The following is a 16,877-nucleotide window of genomic DNA, read 5'->3' as shown; positions in this document are numbered from 1 at the left end:
ACTTGTTGTTATTTAATCTTAACACCCAAAATTTTTAATTCTGGCTCATTTTAGGCTTATCAGGTCATGATAACATATATTGCTTTTTTTCCCCCTTCTTTTCTCTTCTCTTCTTTTTTAAAATATTGGCTGGTTTTCTTTCTCAAAGTACATTTTTTAAGGCGTGTCCTCGTAGGTCACGTAGGTCAGGTCTGTCTTGCTCCCTCCTGAAGGGCAGCGTTGGCCAGTCTCAGGTGTTCATTGAGTGAGCCCATCTCCAGCTGGCCACGCCCCCTTGTGTCACTTAGCTCTACATATGCCTCCTTAAAACGCTCATAAGCGACTTCTTTCTCCTGGAATAAGGACAGACATGGTAAGCATAGTTAGGCCATTTAATTGTTCTAAATTTTTAATGTGTATTATTTCTGTGTGATAAAAGAGATTAGACTGTAAAACATACCTTTGTAAGAGATTGCACTTCATTCTGTAGACAACTGATTTCTTTTTTAAGATACTGAACTTCATTTTCTTTTGCTCTGAGTAGAGTCTGTAAGACATTAAACACAACCTCTTATTCAGTAAAAGGACTAGATGTTACAATCCCTGATAATGCATTGCTTTAAATGGAGAAAATCTTGAGGGATGGCTGTTACGAGAAAAGGCAGCCCAGAAACGTTACCAGTTTGGGACACGTTGTCAGTAGTGGACCTTGGATTCATCAGGTGTTTCGGCCATTATCATTAGACACCCTCATCCAAGGAGGCCACTGGTTTATGTTACATTGTTATTTCTCTTCTTTCTTCTCTTTAGTTTTCTACAGTTTATTTTCTTCTATCTATTCAATGCAACTAAAACATAATACTTACCTCTTTAACATTTATGGAGCCTCACTTTATCAAAGGGATAGAAAAGGTGATAGAAGTAAGACAAGAGGGATAAGATAGCAGAGAGGAGAGCCGGATGGGGGCCACCCGATCTGGCTTCCCACACCTCCCCGCCGGATCGGGCTGTATGCTCTACCTCCCCACTGCCTCCCAGAAAAGGGAAGAGGAGAAGAGCGAAAAAACCCACCAGATCAAAAATGCAGAGCTGCCTGCTATGGTGACTCATTGTAAATAAGGAAGCAGCTGAAAGTAGGATTTACAGACAGTGAGTGAGTGCCATTTCTCTGGGAAAAAATGCCTTGTTGATGCTAGATTGCTTTATTATCATAGGAATCAAAGTCACCTGAAATAACCACTCATTACAACCAAGGTATGTAGGTATGTCTCAAAGCACAATATATTGAAACTTGAAGCAGAAGGGCTACAGCAGCAGATGACCACACTGTGTGAATTGTAGCCTGGGCTCACTAAAACTAGACAAAAGAAGATTTGAAAAACGTTGCCTGGTCTGATGAGTTTCTGCAACATTTGGATGGAAGGGTCAGAATTTGGTGTGAACAACATGAAAACATGGATCCATCCTGCCATGTATCAAGAGTTCTTTATTATTTTGTAGAGAATAATAAAGAATCTCCATCAGAATTTTAATTATCACTTTACAGTGTAATAAAAATGGAAAACATTTGACAGGCAGGAACCTGAGGAAAAGAAATGATTCAAATGCATCCTAGATGTGCTTAGATTCACCAGTCGATTGATTCACCAGAGATGCGCAGGATGATGATGTACTTTATTTCAGCCTGTAGGTGGCGATATGTACTGCAGCTGAATGCTCAACAAAAATGAGGCCAAGAAACAGGTGACAGTCGCCACAGGGGGTCATTAAATCAGGATACAAGGCAAAAGAAAACACTTTGATCCATTTGTTTTTATGGAGTGGGTTCAAAATCCCACAGACATAGATCAGATGCTGTTGTGAGGTTCCCAGTGATGACAGTGACGTCAACATTTGTCCTTTAATATTTCCACACAGCTATAAATAAAGTTGGTTTGAGCGTGGGCAAATATATTTTTCAGCTTATCTCTTTTCATATAAGAAACTCTAATCAATACCTCTAATTCTGATGCAGCGCACTCAGTGTTGCAAAGGGATACCACATCCGACCTCTGACCTGTGATGAAATACCGCATACGGCTGATCTCTTCTGCCAGTTTGGCCTTGAGATCCTGTAACAGAGATGTGTAGCTCAGAAATAAGAAGTATTACAATGTATGTGCTTCTTTATTATGTTTCCTCAATATGTAAACGTATAAGAATAAAATAAAGAGGATGTGAAGGTCATCGTTTCACTTTCTAACACATCATGTTGTTCTGTATTCAAATTCATTTGCAAACAAAGGCTGTGCAGAAACCTGGTTCTCTCTTCTGAGCTGCTCCAGCTCCTTCTCCTTGCGTCCGAGCTCTGTCTCTCGGCTCTTACTGCTGTGTTCAGCGCGGTCCAGCTCCAGGCACTTCTGAGAGTAACGCTCTGACAGCACATCTAACTCAGAGTGCAAGACATCCGCCTGGAGCCTGGCATGCACAAACACACGAGTTGTGAGGTTTTTGTGAGGTCTTAATTATAATGCATCACAACAGGCGTGTGGTCAAGTGTAGAACATCTTCAGCCTGCAGCGAGGAGGGCTATGGTACACTTACGCCTGCCCTCGGCACGATGAATCCACATGTGCCGCTCCTGCGAACGACTTCCTGGCCTTCTCCACTTGTCTCTCCAGCTCCTCTCTGTGAGCTGCTCTCAGTGCCTCCATAGCTTTTGATGAACAGTAAGTTAGCTAGTTAATGCATTTGGTAAACAACCTTAAAACAAGAACACCAAAAATAGGCTTGCAGGTGACAGCAGCATCAGTAGGTAGTACTGTATACAGTAAATACCATATATTCTATTTTTGCACCACTGTTTTGTTGCACTATGACTCCAAGTCCAGTTCCTTTTTTGTGTACACACTTGGTATTAATAGGTTTCTCATATGTGTGAGCTGATGATTTCTTGACTCTCATGTATCAGTCAAGAAATGTTAATTTTACTGAATTGCAAATCAATAAATGCCTTTTTTGGCATGAAATACGTTTTAGTGCAGGTCCCTAAAAAGTTAAAATTTAGATGAAAGAATGAATTAATCAATTTCTTCACTTAGATGACGAATAAAGAAGAGTCATTTCAGTGCAGTCGTTTCACACTGTCATCCTCGGTAGGTCTAATAATGGCTGAAATGATTTGTGCACAACTTTAATCTTTTCCAGGATTTAGTCTGAGCCGTAAGAGGGAATTCGTAGAAAACACCCTCACTGGATTAACTGGCTAAGAGAGTGGATGGATAGTTGCATACTGCCTTACGGTCATAAATTAATGGTCCCTCATACCTAAAGCAAGATCTTTATTTTCAAAAGATTAACTTTCAAAGTAAATTGGAGTCTAGTATCTACTCTACTATTGTGATGTTTAGGACTGAAGGAATTCAATCTTGATAAATGATATGACTGTGTAACATGCATGTAAGGGACCAAGGGCTAAGATTCATAATTATTTATTTTAGTTAAAATAAATACTGCACCCTGCAGAGAGCAAAAAGCAAATCCTCATGTTTAGCTGAAGCTGCTGTTACTGTTGATACTCCTTGACTCACCTTTAGCAGCTGCTTGGCTCTCCTCCTGTAGCATCCTGTCTTTTTCCTCTTCTAGCTTTTTTATCTCCTTGGCATGCTTCTCCTGCAGCTCCTGCAGTGCTTTCCTGTGTGCTACTTCCATGGCCTCCAGTCTGGCCCTACAAGGTGCCCCAGTGCCACAGGGACTCTCCACCTCTATACCCATGGCCGCACGCTCCCTCTTAATGCTCTCCACCTGCTTTCGAAGAAAAACAGCCTGGAAGATTGTTTTATAGAAAATGTGTAAGGGTAGAGAGGGAGGAGGTGAAAAAAAAGACTGAAATCCCGATCCCTGTTGGATAATAGTATAATTTTCTTGCCCTGATTCTGTGCATCGCTTCTTTTAAATTGAAAGTTCTCTCCTACCTCTTTTTGCAGTGCTTCAGCTGTATTCATTGTGATCTGGGCGCCATTTATGGATGGAGGAGCCTCCTTCATGTTTGATGTATCAGTTTGTGACCCGGTGACAGACTGGTTGACCTCTTGAGGTGGTGAGTGATCTCTCTGGGGAGTAAGTAGAGATGCAGATGCCTGTGCGGTGCTTGACTGATAAGCCTGGGTGCCTATGAGAGACTGTGAGCTTATGTCCTGAAATGACATTGTCTCAAATTCTACCCACTTCCTGTTAACTTCAGAGTCCATAGTTTCAATAACAGGCACAGGTACACTCCCCTTTTTCAGCTCCATGGACTCCCACCTGCTGCCCATCTCATTGACGGGGAGCCCCTCCTCAAACCACTTGTTCCTCTCCTCCAGTCGTTTTGCCTGCTCGCGGTCCCAGCACTCCCCTTCCTCTCTCTGACTGGCTAGCGATAAGTCCGCACCCAGATCTCTGTCTGCTGCTTGGTGGTGGATTTCGGTCTGGTAGGAGTTTGCAGCTCTAGTGGTGGAGGTGCAAGTGGCAGGTTCATAGCCCGAATCCTTGCAGGTGAACTGAGCAGGGGGTTGGCATGGTGACGGTCTCCGGGAGAGGGGGTTCGCTTTCTCGCTGCCGATGTCTGATTGGCTGAGGTCCGAATGAGGGAAATACAGGAGAGTAGAGTTACACATTCAAAGAAAGATAAGAGAGACAAGGTCCGCTGCAGGCAGACCACCCAATCATAGCCGTGCTCCACAGAAATGTTCAGATCTTGTTTTTGGAGACTGAGGATTTTAGCACTATGATAAACATCAAGTATTCACCATGTACGGTGTTTCTGTTCTGTCTGCCACTAATTAAGATCAAGAGATACCAGTAATTTTAATTTAATTTAAGATCATTTACTGCTTTGGTAATGAAATGCACAAAGTCTATGAAGTGCGCAGGTACAGGGCTAGTTAATTCTATGAAAAAAAATAATAATATAAAACTATAAAAATAAGAAAGTAGAAAGAACTTTTGCAATGATGCCTCACAGCAAGAAGGGGTTCTTTTGACTGGCTGGGCCTTTTGTAAGGAATTTTCATGTTCTTCTTGTGCATGTGTGGGTAATCCAGCTTCCTCCCACAATCCAGAGAGATTAAGTTAACTGGTGATTCTAAATTGGCTGTACGTGTGAGTGTGAGCATGAATAGTTGTCTGCCTCTCCGTGTTAGCCCTGCGACAAACTACCTGTCCAGACTGTAACCTGCCTCATCGGCTTGCACCCACCTCGACCCAGAATCGCCTTTATTTGACAGTTTCAGTGAAGAGAGACAAATCAGGGAAATGACGTACATCAAACAATCCAGCCAGACTGCTTTACACGCATCAGGTTCTAAGTTAAATGAAATGACTAAATAGTGTATGTATGTAATAAATAGTGTATATGGTTCTTGAAATGAACTCCAGTTCCAGCAGCTACAACAGTCACAGTCTGCTGCATTAAGCCTAATGCATTAATAATAGTAATAAAACAATGTAATATGTAAAAGCGAAACACACTGATCACATATTCTATGTGCACTAAGAATTTGGGTACATTTTGCAGATATTATTTATTTTCTGAATATTATTACAATATGTTTACACTTTCATGTGTTCCTTAAGTCCCCATTAAAGGATCTGAACACTTTCTGTCTCACTGTCTCCCACCATAGTGCCAGACTCACTGTGTGTTGTTCTGGATCGCCTGCTTCAGTAACTTCAACCAATTTTTCCGAATTCTGGATGTCACAGCAGAGAGAGTGAACACTGCTCCTTTTGTCTGGGGCAGATCAAGAGACACAATCGCACGCGCGCACACACACACACACACACGCGCACGCACGCACGCACGCACGCACGCACGCACACACACACATACACACACACATACACATATACGCGTTAAACAGGGAGCAGCCAAACATCTTTTTGTCTGGCTGTGAAACTGGGAGTTGGGGGGGTGGAGGTGCGATTAATTGACCTGGATGACTGAGAACCTTCACAGACATTAATTGACAGTGTTTTCGTCTACTGAGCAACACCATTAATAATTGAAATTGAATTCAATTTTATTTATATAGAAAAAACAAAAGTGCTGTAAATACATACTTGTATTTGGAGTCCGTAGTTCTTGTCCACATCACAATCTGACACATTCACGCAGGACGTCAGGTCGATCTCTCCATCCAGGTCATCTGACTGCAGCACGACAAGAGCAGCATAACTTTAGCTGAGTCAAATAAGGTCACAGTTCTCCCCCAAACAATTAATTTTTCAGGAAACTGACCTACTGGTATCAAAAAACAAACTTCATAAAGTCTTCCTGATTGTGCAAAAACAGCACACCAGAAACTGCTTTAGTGTCATACCTCCTTAGCCTCTGAGTCTCTGTAGTATCTCAGCGAGGTGTCACCGAGAACAAACCAGTGTTTCCTCCACTGCGGAAAGCACAGTAAACATGGACAAGGATGAACTAACTGGTGCCATGACCATCAAACCCATTCGTTGGCATTCATTTCTACAGTATGTAGACTCTTTTCAAGATGTTTCACGATGATGAGTCACGTTGGTGGTGTTTTGAGCCTGTCTGGCAGGTTTTATGAGGATGTGGTTAAAGCTAGAATCAGCATCTTAGTTAAATATAATACGTTTTTCAAAAGAATACCTTTACCTTGCCATGTTCATCCAGTCTGGACATCCACCCCTTTGAGAAACAACATCTGCAATTAAAGCGATACGAGCAAACAGAATGAAAGAGCTCTCTTTGTGGTTTATCTCTCACACTTCATTGTGAAACTAGAGGAAGCGGAAACTGTCGGAAACAGACGACTGCACTCTTGAGATAACTAATACAGATCGACGCATGTGGCGAGGTGCAGATAGAGAAAAATACAACTGAACAGGAACATTCAAAGAGGAAGATGTGTAGTTTCTGTGAACCATCAAACTGTCAGAGGGAGAAAGGAAGGGAAAGGGGAACCGACGGTACATTATTAGAACGATAGTACCAACTGAAAAATACTCACCGTGTATGACGAATGTGATCCGTTGTTATCGTAATATGAAGAGGAGGAGAAATAGAGGAATTAGGTTGGAAGAAGTGCCCGATGTGATATGTAAAGAGGATGTCATAAAAGTTTCACACATACAGAGGTGCCTACATATGGAAATGCTGTGTGAACTACTAAAAAAAGTTTTCAACAGTGAAACAGAAACATTGTTGAACGTTTCATTTCGTGGTCATCCATCAGTGTACAGTGACTCAGCTGTTTTAGTCATGACAGCACAACACTGCAAATACAGGAAACCGTTAACTGAAACCGTCCTGGAACCTATTAATAAAGATGATAAATCGAATGAACATGCTGCCCTAAAACACAGAGTGCTAGGTAATGACTTCTGCCTGCGAGTGTGTGTCTCTGCGAGGGGCTGAAATACATGAATGACCTATTTTCCTCCAAATGCTCGTGTGATATATACAGACGCAGGAAGTCATGAGTTAGTTGTTTTTAGGTGATTCGATGCTGTTTTATCTTGTTTTTGCTTTAACATAGGGCTGTTTTAATTTTATGTCTTATGTGTTTTATTTATTTAATTTGCTGTTTTTTGTTATTCTATTGTTTTAACTTATTTTCTGTACAGCACTTTGTTCCTGTGCTGGGTATTTTAAAGTGCTTTATAAATAAAATTGGATTGGATTGGATTGGACAGTGCTCACCTGTGTCTGCAGACGTTCAGGAGGAGCCGGTCGCTCATTCACCTTGGAGGATCTGTGTTTTCCACTCTGGCTCTCTGAGGTCTTTGATGGATTAAACAGACAGGACGTTCTTGCCTTTTTAAACACAGCTGTTTGTGATAAACATGCCTGCAGTGACTGCATCTTACCTGTGTATGAAGAGATGCTGCCGATCGTCTCCGAGACGATCGTCCGTTCTCAGAGTCTCGACATTTCTCCCGTCTGTCTCTCCCTCTCTCTCTGCCTCTCCCCCTCTCATCTGACTCCAGCCTTGAACTGTAGAACTGGCTCGATCTGTCTATTTCATCTTGATACCTTAAAGTTAATGTGTAGAGGAAATGAAAAGAGGAAATATGTTTTGAAAGTGAACTTTTGCAGACCTCTGCAAAAGGTTCAAGAGCATGTTTATTTTCTCAGGCCATAAATTAATGCTATCAGTTACCACATCAGATAAATACATATCTTCAAAGAGTTTTCTGCCCACTAATTTTCCAGCTAGTGAAGGAGTGATGCACAGATCACAGCAGATTGTAGTGCACAAGTCCAGACTTTAAACACTAAGTGAAGCAACTGAACCAAAGTATTGCACTAACTGTTTATGGATTACAGCCATTTTTATACAATTATCAGAGAGTGCAATGGAATAAGGTCACTGGTGTTTACTGGTGATGTGACTGCTCATAGAAGTAGCAGGATGAATTGAGCATTTACAGGGCTATACTTTGTGGTCAGGTTCTGCCAAATTGATTGGACAACTCTTCACGGTGCAAATGGATAATGACCCAAAACATACTGCACAAACATCTCAGTTTCTCAACGCAAAGATTCAATGGCCAAGTGAGTCAGCTGATCTCAGCCTAACAGAGCATGCCTTTTAATTTTTTTTTTTTAAACTGAAGCCAAAAACTGAAGGCGGAGAAAGCAAATAACAGCCAGCCGGTGGCTGCCCTGAAGACCTACCAGAGCATCTCAGAGGAGATAATTCAGGCAGTCACTGACTACAAAACACTTTTATCCACTAGTTTCTTTTGTAGCAGTTAAGTAGTGAAAGGCAATATGAAGTGCTGTTAATGTTGATTTTGGTTCCTGCAACATTACAACTGAAGATTTATAAGGTTTAAAATGTGGTAAGAAAACTTCAACTATAACTGCTAAAGCCTATTTTGGCTAGCGTGTGCATCTCAGAACCTCTGTCAGTCTTGGATGAGCTGAATATTTCTGTGTCCAACCACATTTCGGTTGGCATTTAGGTAAGGCCCAGTTAGGTGTTTAAACAGATGCAAGTGCTCAAAACTAGCAGTGAGACAATGCCACATCACCAACCTGTATGTCCTGAGTCTCTGGTCCCTGCATGGACTGGGACTCTGGTTCCTCAACCTCAGCCCTGGAAACTCTTCTTCTGATTCCACTTGGATCTTGGGAATATCAGCCAGCACTATGTAATCATCTATGGTCATCCCCACCTTAGATTTAGAAAAGATTTAGCATGTTAGCATGTGGCAAGACTGATTTTTATATAGTGTTTGTTAAACAAATAGATAATTCTAAAAACTGAAGCAAGTGCAGGAGTGCCTTAAATCTTCATTTCATTAATATGGCATAATGGAATATTTACTTTACCACTTTAAACACTTCCTAATGAGTTTATTGTGTCAGTTGCTAGTTGTGAATTAAAGATTAAGTCTTTTTTCATAGGTTTAGTCATTCTAAGTGCCAGAAAGGAGCATTATCCACAGTATGTTCATTGGCTAACAACTCAAGGTTGACAATCAGCCAAATTCCTGCTCACACGACTTATTTACCTCCTCAGCATCTACAGCAGCCTTTTTGGGTTCAGAGATCAGCAGGGTGTCCATGCCTCGTCTAATGGCGCTCCTGCTTCGGTCACCTATGACTTTGTTTTTTCCTTCATCGGCTTCATCTGTTCCTGTAATTGTAGCTTGTGACAGTGATCCACCAAAGACTTGCGAGACTGTGCCCCGCCTCGATGACGAGGATCCAGGTGAGGCCGGGATGCTGAGTAAAGAGTGTGCGGACCCCTGCCATGAGTTTTGTGGACTCAGCCTGCTGTCTCTGGAGCAGGGTTCTCTTTGTGGGGAGTGGCTGGTGCCGTAGCCGTTCCTGGCTGGTGAAACGTCACGACTGTTCCGAGTTCGAGTGTTGGTCGAGCTGTTGACAGCTGTTCTGATTCGTGGGGATGGTTGGGATAGCTCATATGAATTTTGCTGAAGAGCCGACGAGCCACGACGGGAGATAGACTCGAGATTTCTGTACAGCTTCTCAGAGTCTAAACTGTGCCTGTTCGAAGCTTGTGATGGACTTCCTGACTCTCGACTATATCCCTTTATAGCATCATATTCACCATTCTGTGAGAGCAAAGAGCCTGCACGCCTGTGAGATGGTGTGGCCCTGGAGGGAGACGCGGTGCGAGAGGCATTGGACAACTTCCGGCAGGATGGACTGGACCAGCCTGATGTATGGCAAGAAGGACCATATGATGGAAGCTGTGGAGAGCTGTGAGATGAAGTATGAGACCGAGTCTGACTCCTACAGAGGGAGCTCCCTCTCTGAGCTCCCACAGGCGATTCGGTGAGCTTGTAGCGTTCTGGACTCATAGAGCTGTGACGTGTCGGAGAATTTGTCAGGGAATCTCCTCGTCTAAAGTTTGAGTGGTATGTGTATCTCTGCGGGGATTCACTTCTCCAAGTTTCCTGCATATACGTCTCATGATTTCTTCGCTGGGAAGGCACTCCCAGGTTGACGTTCCTGTAAGGGACACAGGCCTTGGGCTCGGGAACATAGTTGCTTGGAAGGGGATGCCCCCGCTCGTAGTAACGAAACTGACGTTTTTTGTCCTCCTCAATCTGCTGCTCACCATCACCTCTTCTGTCGGGAGAGAAGTAACCGCTCTCTTGTCCCCTATCTCCCCAGGACTCTGAAAATCAAACAAATCTGTGATCATTGCCTTAATGTAAATGTAAATAGCTTATCAGAGAGGATTATCTTTCTGTAAAATGCTCATGATGGAGTTTAGTTCTAACTGGGATGCATGCCTGTGACTGACCTGACGCCTGGCGGGACCTGTTTCTCCCTCTCCTCTCATCCATCCAGGAGCTTTCAGTGCCTTGTGGGGGAGAGGAGTCCAGCCGTGTCATTTCTCTTTGAGCCACACAGTACCGCTCCAAGCTGGGGGATCGGCCCCTCTCTGAAGAATCCAACTGATTTGGAGAGCTGGGAGAGGTAGCAGACAATCAGTCGATGGGCGATAAATTGTTATTTGAATGCATCTAAAGTGTTTGCTCAAGTTAGTGAAGAAGTGCTTCAAGAACATCTTTACACATCTGCTGTGCTGTCAGTCTAAGATTTCCATCAGCTTTGTCTTTCGTTAAACTCTTGGCATTAAACAAAGAAGGAAAATAATGTTAATCTTCTTTTTCCATACAGGAACTTTCAGAGGAACTCAGAACTTAATTATGATCAGCAGAGGAAACCATCAAAACAGCCCCTGCTCACATGGTATTTAATTTTACGTACAAGAATTTTGGAGGTCGGGCTTACAGGTCAGAAGGATTAAGACTGATCACGTATTCATTTTATGGATTAGCACCGTCAGTAGGTTATATATAAAATATATATTTCTATAAACAGCATTGATTTTTTTCATACGTCAATTAAGTTACAGATTAATTTAATTATTAGCTTAATCAACTTAATTATTGGCATTATTAATGTATTAGTTAGGTGTTATCATGTACTTAATTCATCATTTATATATCATTACTCCTTCTTAGTATGCCATTTATAAAAGCAGATGTATTCTTAAGACCATCTTCAAGTTTCAACAGATTTTTCAAATAAATATAAAATGCTAGAGGAGTGTGTAGAGACTCACCGGTGCTGCTGCAGCTGTGATAAGAGGAAAAGACTCAGTGTACCGAATATAGAGCCTGAGTTATAGTTAGAGACTCTCTGAGATCACTACACTGTGAGAGAACAGTGCATATTCAGTGATTTGAACAGAAGCCCCGAGTGCTACGGTAGTTATTATGGAAATATGATGAGAGCAGATTTTTGTCCACACAGATGAAGTGTATAAAACACTGATGTAATTATTACATTTTATGTTGATAATTATGCACCCCTTTCTATGCTGAATTTCCAGATAGAGAAGCTCACTGTGTCTGCACTATCAATAAACAGATCAGTTATCATTATTGTGGCACCACAACATCCAGCACCATCAGCAGTCAATCAGGTCCTCTTCCTCCTGAAAGCCCCACTTAGTCTAAACCTTTTCCTCAAAAGTTTAGAGCTCACCAAAGCAAGAACATTTAAAATATCAAGAACTATATATGTTGTTTTTTTTTAACTATCGGCACTTTAGACTCTGGAAGCTAGGGATCAAGTGAGGTTTGTGGTTTGCTGCCAGTGGTACTGGGACGTTGTACAAAAATGGTGAATAAAAAAAAAAGGAGGACCAAATTCTTCCTCCAAATTCATCAACTTCATCTCACATCGACGTCTTGAGGCTTGATCCTGGGATGCAATTGAGTGTTCCAACATGACAATGACCCCAAACACACATCAAAACGGGTTTGGAATGGATAAAGCACGCTTAACATTAAGCTTTGTGAATGGTCGTCTCAAAGCCCCGACATCAACCCTATTGAGGACTGAAGCCACAGTTGTGTAAGGAAAACCACAAATGTAAATGAACTCTACCAATACTGCCATAAAAAGTGATCAAATATGTATCCAGAATTATGCCAGAAACGACCAAAACAGTTTGGTTGAGGTGCAACTTTTTAAGGGACATTTAACCAAATATTAATGAGGGTATACTTTTGACCCTGTGTGGATTTAAGAAAATCCAAAATACATTAAAACTTGTGCACCCAGCTCTTGTTTTTAAAAATCTATACAGTGGACATTACAGTTCACATTATTAATACCCCAGAATTACCATGACATTCACACCCATGATGAGTGTACATAAATTTATGATCACAACTCCATGATTGAGCTAATGGATGTTATTGAGCTGGCCAGTCAGTGATACTCGTTCACTAACTCAGTGTATATAGTACAGGCAGGTTCTTGGTAAAAAAGTGGTTTCTTAAAAACGGGACACTGGATACACTCACCTGGATTGTATGTCAGTATCACCGATATTAAGTTCCCACTCAGGACTCAGACTGTGCTCTAGACTCCACTCGTAGGTCCAACCGCCTCTGACATCATCACTACTGGCACTTGTGGTCACCTCAGACAGGGCACATGTGTCGTCATCATCATCATCTGTATCCTGGTTTGTGGGGAGCAGAAACATATCTTAAGCATTTGGATTAATAGTGACAATTAGATATTTAAACTAAGAAAAATGCTGTCAATCAGAATGTTTTGTCTCTATTTTTGAAAACTATTTCAACTCAAAGTAAAAGTGTCGAAATAATGTCTGCTTTTTTTTTATAACAGTTCAGTAATAACATGTTTAGCAGTCCTAACTTGGATAACTCAACCAATTTAAAACCAAAAAAACGACAGAATTCAACAAATTTATGGGAACCAAAATTGTCAGTTTGGCATAGTGACTGCAGCCTTGTCTAATTTGAATTATTCTGCAATTCTTAAAAAATATTTAACCTCCTAAAAGTGCAGGTTTCTCAGTTATTTGGATTTACAATAAACCAGCCAATGCTTATATCTAATTATGACCCACTAAAAGCTTCATACAGCAACTATGTGATGGCATGTGTCTACTCACTTTAAAAATCAAACAAGTCACAGCAAAACAAACTGAATTTTTATACAAAAGTAAAAAACAAACTAACTTGCTGAGTCTGAGCATTAACACAAATTCCACTTACTGTCACTGATCACTGACCTTCAGGCAAATCTGCTGTCAAAGCTGTGTAGCCACTTCTGTCTTTGCTTCTCCAGTCGTTCCAGCTAAGCCAACACATCTAGCCTGCACAGGACGTAACTCAAGCTAGTCTCTGGTCATGCTCATCATTATTTCATTGCTCCAGTGCTTTTACATCACCAGAACTGCCCACTTACTGTCTTTCTTATCATTATCTTGATCTCTCCTTCTGGTCAGCTTCTCATTAACACAAAACTTTTTCTTCTCATTTTAGCTCCTGATGCTTCCTGGATGCAGGACTAAATAAAATGCATTTGTTTTACTCTGTTTTCACTTGAAAATAAAATCTACATTCGAGTCATGATGTTGACTAACATAAGTTTCACAATGACATTGCTCTGAATAATAAGTTAAGTGGGCCGGTGTTGCACGAGGATATGTGCCTGCATGTGTAATATGGGCGTATCAGATTACAACCTATTCCCTAAGGATGGTAATGAGCTTTCATTAATTAATGATACAGAATCAAATGCCACCATCCTTCTCCCACCTCCACAATTTTATCACTTGGTAATTGTATTACAGGCTGACATCATTCTTGTAAATTGTCATTTTATTTGATTTTAAATGTTTATAAAACTGTCGTATAAGCAAAGAATCTGAGCATCTGGGTAGTCAACCTGAACCTTTGGTACACAAATATATAGAACTGTGCAATGTTGACCCTGTTTTGCACCCATTGTATGAATTATAAATATGGGCTGGTTACCTAGGAAACAAACCAAAATTATGTTGCGCTTGTGAATTGTTTTTGAGCTGTTGGACTGAATAAATCACAAAAGAATGGATCTACAATTTTCATCACCTCAATGAGGGCTTCCAGTCAGAGACCATAAGGGTAAGGCGGTATATCTGTGCTAATCAGAAAGTTCTTCTTTAAATCTGTGTTAATCCAAACTTGACCTTTTATCTTTTGGATATAAGAATTCATAGCTTCATCATTTTCAAATTTGTGAATAAATTGTTTAAAGTTTTATCAAAATTCTTTCTTTGGCTGCTTCACCATAACAAACGATCTGCCTCCAACCTTTGACTCTGCTTAGCACAGAGATCCTGGCCATCTGTTCAAGTCAAAGCAATTTCAATTTTATTCAGTTTTATTTATATGGTGCCAAATCAAATGAAATCAAATTAAATTAAAGACTCTAGAAAAACACAGAGAAAACCCCAACAATCAAACGACCCCCTTTGAGCAAGTACTTGGCAACAGTGGAAAAGAAAAACTCCCTTTTGACAAGAAGAAACCTCTGGCAATATATGTATGCATCCTTAATGAAGCAGAGGATTACCAGACAGATAGTAGCTAAAGTAAGACTTACAAGTTTTAGGTCACTGTAATAAAGGGTATTAATAATAATAATAAATAAATACGTTTTTATTTATATAGCACCTTTCAAGACAGAATCACAAAGTGCTGCACATAAGATTACAAGTCATAAAAAGATTTAAAAAGAGAAAATAAAACAGGCAATAAAATAAACTAAAGGTTTTTTGTGAGACCATAAAAACCTTTAGTTTCCATTCTTTAGTATCTTTAGCAACACAAACATGACCCTTGCTCCACATTTGGTTTTTTGGGATCTGGTCAAAAAGACCTGGGAAATGCTCAAATCCCTCTTCTAGGTTTAAAAACTTGTAAGTGGCCTTGTGATCAGTTATATGATCAGCTGAACGATGCTTTATCTTTAATTTAAAGACTTTGTACATACCCAGGTGGCTACACAGAAAGCACAGTAGCTGATGTAGCTACATACCAGCTCCTGCAGAGTATCCTGTTGTGCAGCATCTGCTGCAGGAGCGCCGCTGACGTGCATGTGATCTGGCCGCAGGCAGGAGCTACAGCGGGAGGGGTCAAAGGTGTTGGGCTGGAACTGGCAACAGTAACAGTCTTCAGCAGGGGGCGACATGGTCCTGTCCTGTCCTCCGAAGCTTAGGGTGCACATTTCCAGACACATTACTGCTCTAACTCCATTTGATTGACTGGTTTCATTGCACCTGGAGTGCTGTTATTTCCCAGGAGGCTCTTGGTGGGATCTTGGTGGGAGTTCATTAGCATAAACACAATCAAAACAATTGAATACTTATTATACTAATTAAGCAGACTTTAGGAGATTAAAGGTTAATTCTCTAGCTTTTTATATCTGAATTGCTTATAAGCTGAAGCATGATTCTTAAAAAACAGCTGCTCTGTTGCTATAAATTGATCTCATTGAGTCATAGCACTTACAGTGTTGTGTATTCAATGCTGAACTAAAGTGAAATACACACCACTACTGCTTGTATACCTTTACACCTGCTCACCTGCTTGTAAAAGAAACCCCCTAGTATATGTCTGTGAAGTATATATTAATGGTTTGTAAATCTCTAATGGAAAATAAAAAATTGTTTACCTTGGTGACATAATCCAATGGTTTACAGAGGTTATATCCAAAAAAGAATCCTCCAGCAAAACTTGACATCAGAATGGAAATGATCTCGTGCTACCATGCAGGAGTTAAAGACTGTGGTCTTTTGTCAGAAAGCAAACTTTCATTGGTTCTCACAGGGCCCCAATATGGCAATTGTGTCCTATCAGGTATCATCACCTTTAGAAAATGAAACTGAGCACTAACTCCTCTTAACAGATGTCTTATGGCTGATGATGTGCTGCTGCACAGATGGTTGCCCTCACCCTGAAGCCTCAAAGGAAAGAGATAACTGGACAGAGAGTACAACCAACATAACATGATACACATGACCAAATCATACTGTATCTTAAATAATAATTTTCACTGGGTGCAAGAAAGTAAACACAGAAACTGATGTTGTTCTTAAGATTAGGGAAAAATTAAATTGTGGATGTATGTCCTCGACCTTTGTCTTATTCATGTGTATTCACCACAAACACTAAACATCGAAAACTTTCAAATAATCGTTTTTTGGGATATTTGTTCTTTAAGCCAGGTGCTGAAACCTCTGAAACTACATCAAGCACCTTAATAGCTTAGCTTGGCAAAAAGACTGGTAACACTGGGACATAAGTAACCAAGTGGGAACACCAGCAGTTCCGCATAAGGGTTTGTCTGCTGGTTGATTGCAATTTCCTGTCTTTATATTAAAGTAAAACAAACACACAGTTTTACACTGTAGGGCCTCTCATTTTTCTGCCTAAAGCCTGCCAATCGAGTAAAAATGTTTGCAGATTTGTAATTTTTTACATGCAGTCCACTCACATTTAGATTATCAAGTATTTAAGAGAGTTTAGTAAATTTCAGTGATGAGTCTGAG

At 40.8% G+C, this 16,877-nt stretch overlaps 1 protein-coding gene across 3 annotated transcripts; it reads right to left on the bottom strand.

The window, feature by feature from the left end:
* Positions 1-104: 104 nt before the first annotated feature.
* LOC309708950 (uncharacterized protein) lies at positions 105-15,518 on the bottom strand. 3 transcript variants are annotated; one of them, XM_082537323.1, is made up of 18 exons: positions 15,365-15,518; positions 12,832-12,992; positions 10,752-10,918; positions 9,490-10,622; positions 9,011-9,150; positions 7,837-8,002; positions 7,670-7,750; positions 6,623-6,655; positions 6,321-6,389; positions 6,061-6,150; positions 5,637-5,731; positions 3,933-4,572; positions 3,549-3,783; positions 2,563-2,674; positions 2,277-2,436; positions 1,977-2,090; positions 440-526; positions 105-332 (listed from the first exon to the last, which is right to left on the bottom strand). In XM_082537323.1, the coding sequence occupies exons 1-18, from the start codon at positions 15,515-15,517 to the stop codon at positions 186-188; spliced, it is 3,783 nt and encodes a 1,260-aa protein (XP_082393449.1). In that variant the 5' UTR covers position 15,518; the 3' UTR covers positions 105-185. The 3 variants fall into 3 exon arrangements, with proteins under 3 accessions (XP_082393449.1, XP_082393451.1, XP_082393450.1); XM_082537325.1 differs by lacking the exon at positions 15,365-15,518 and adding an exon at positions 13,572-13,659; XM_082537324.1 differs by lacking the exon at positions 15,365-15,518 and adding an exon at positions 13,555-13,651.
* Positions 15,519-16,877: the final 1,359 nt, after the last annotated feature.

This window comes from Aulonocara stuartgranti (genome assembly GCF_965226115.1).
Source record: "Aulonocara stuartgranti genome assembly, chromosome: 6".
Classification (NCBI taxonomy): Eukaryota; Metazoa; Chordata; class Actinopteri; order Cichliformes; family Cichlidae; genus Aulonocara; species Aulonocara stuartgranti.
Note: the sequence above shows the minus strand (reverse complement) of the source record. Positions and strands in the feature narration are given on the sequence as shown.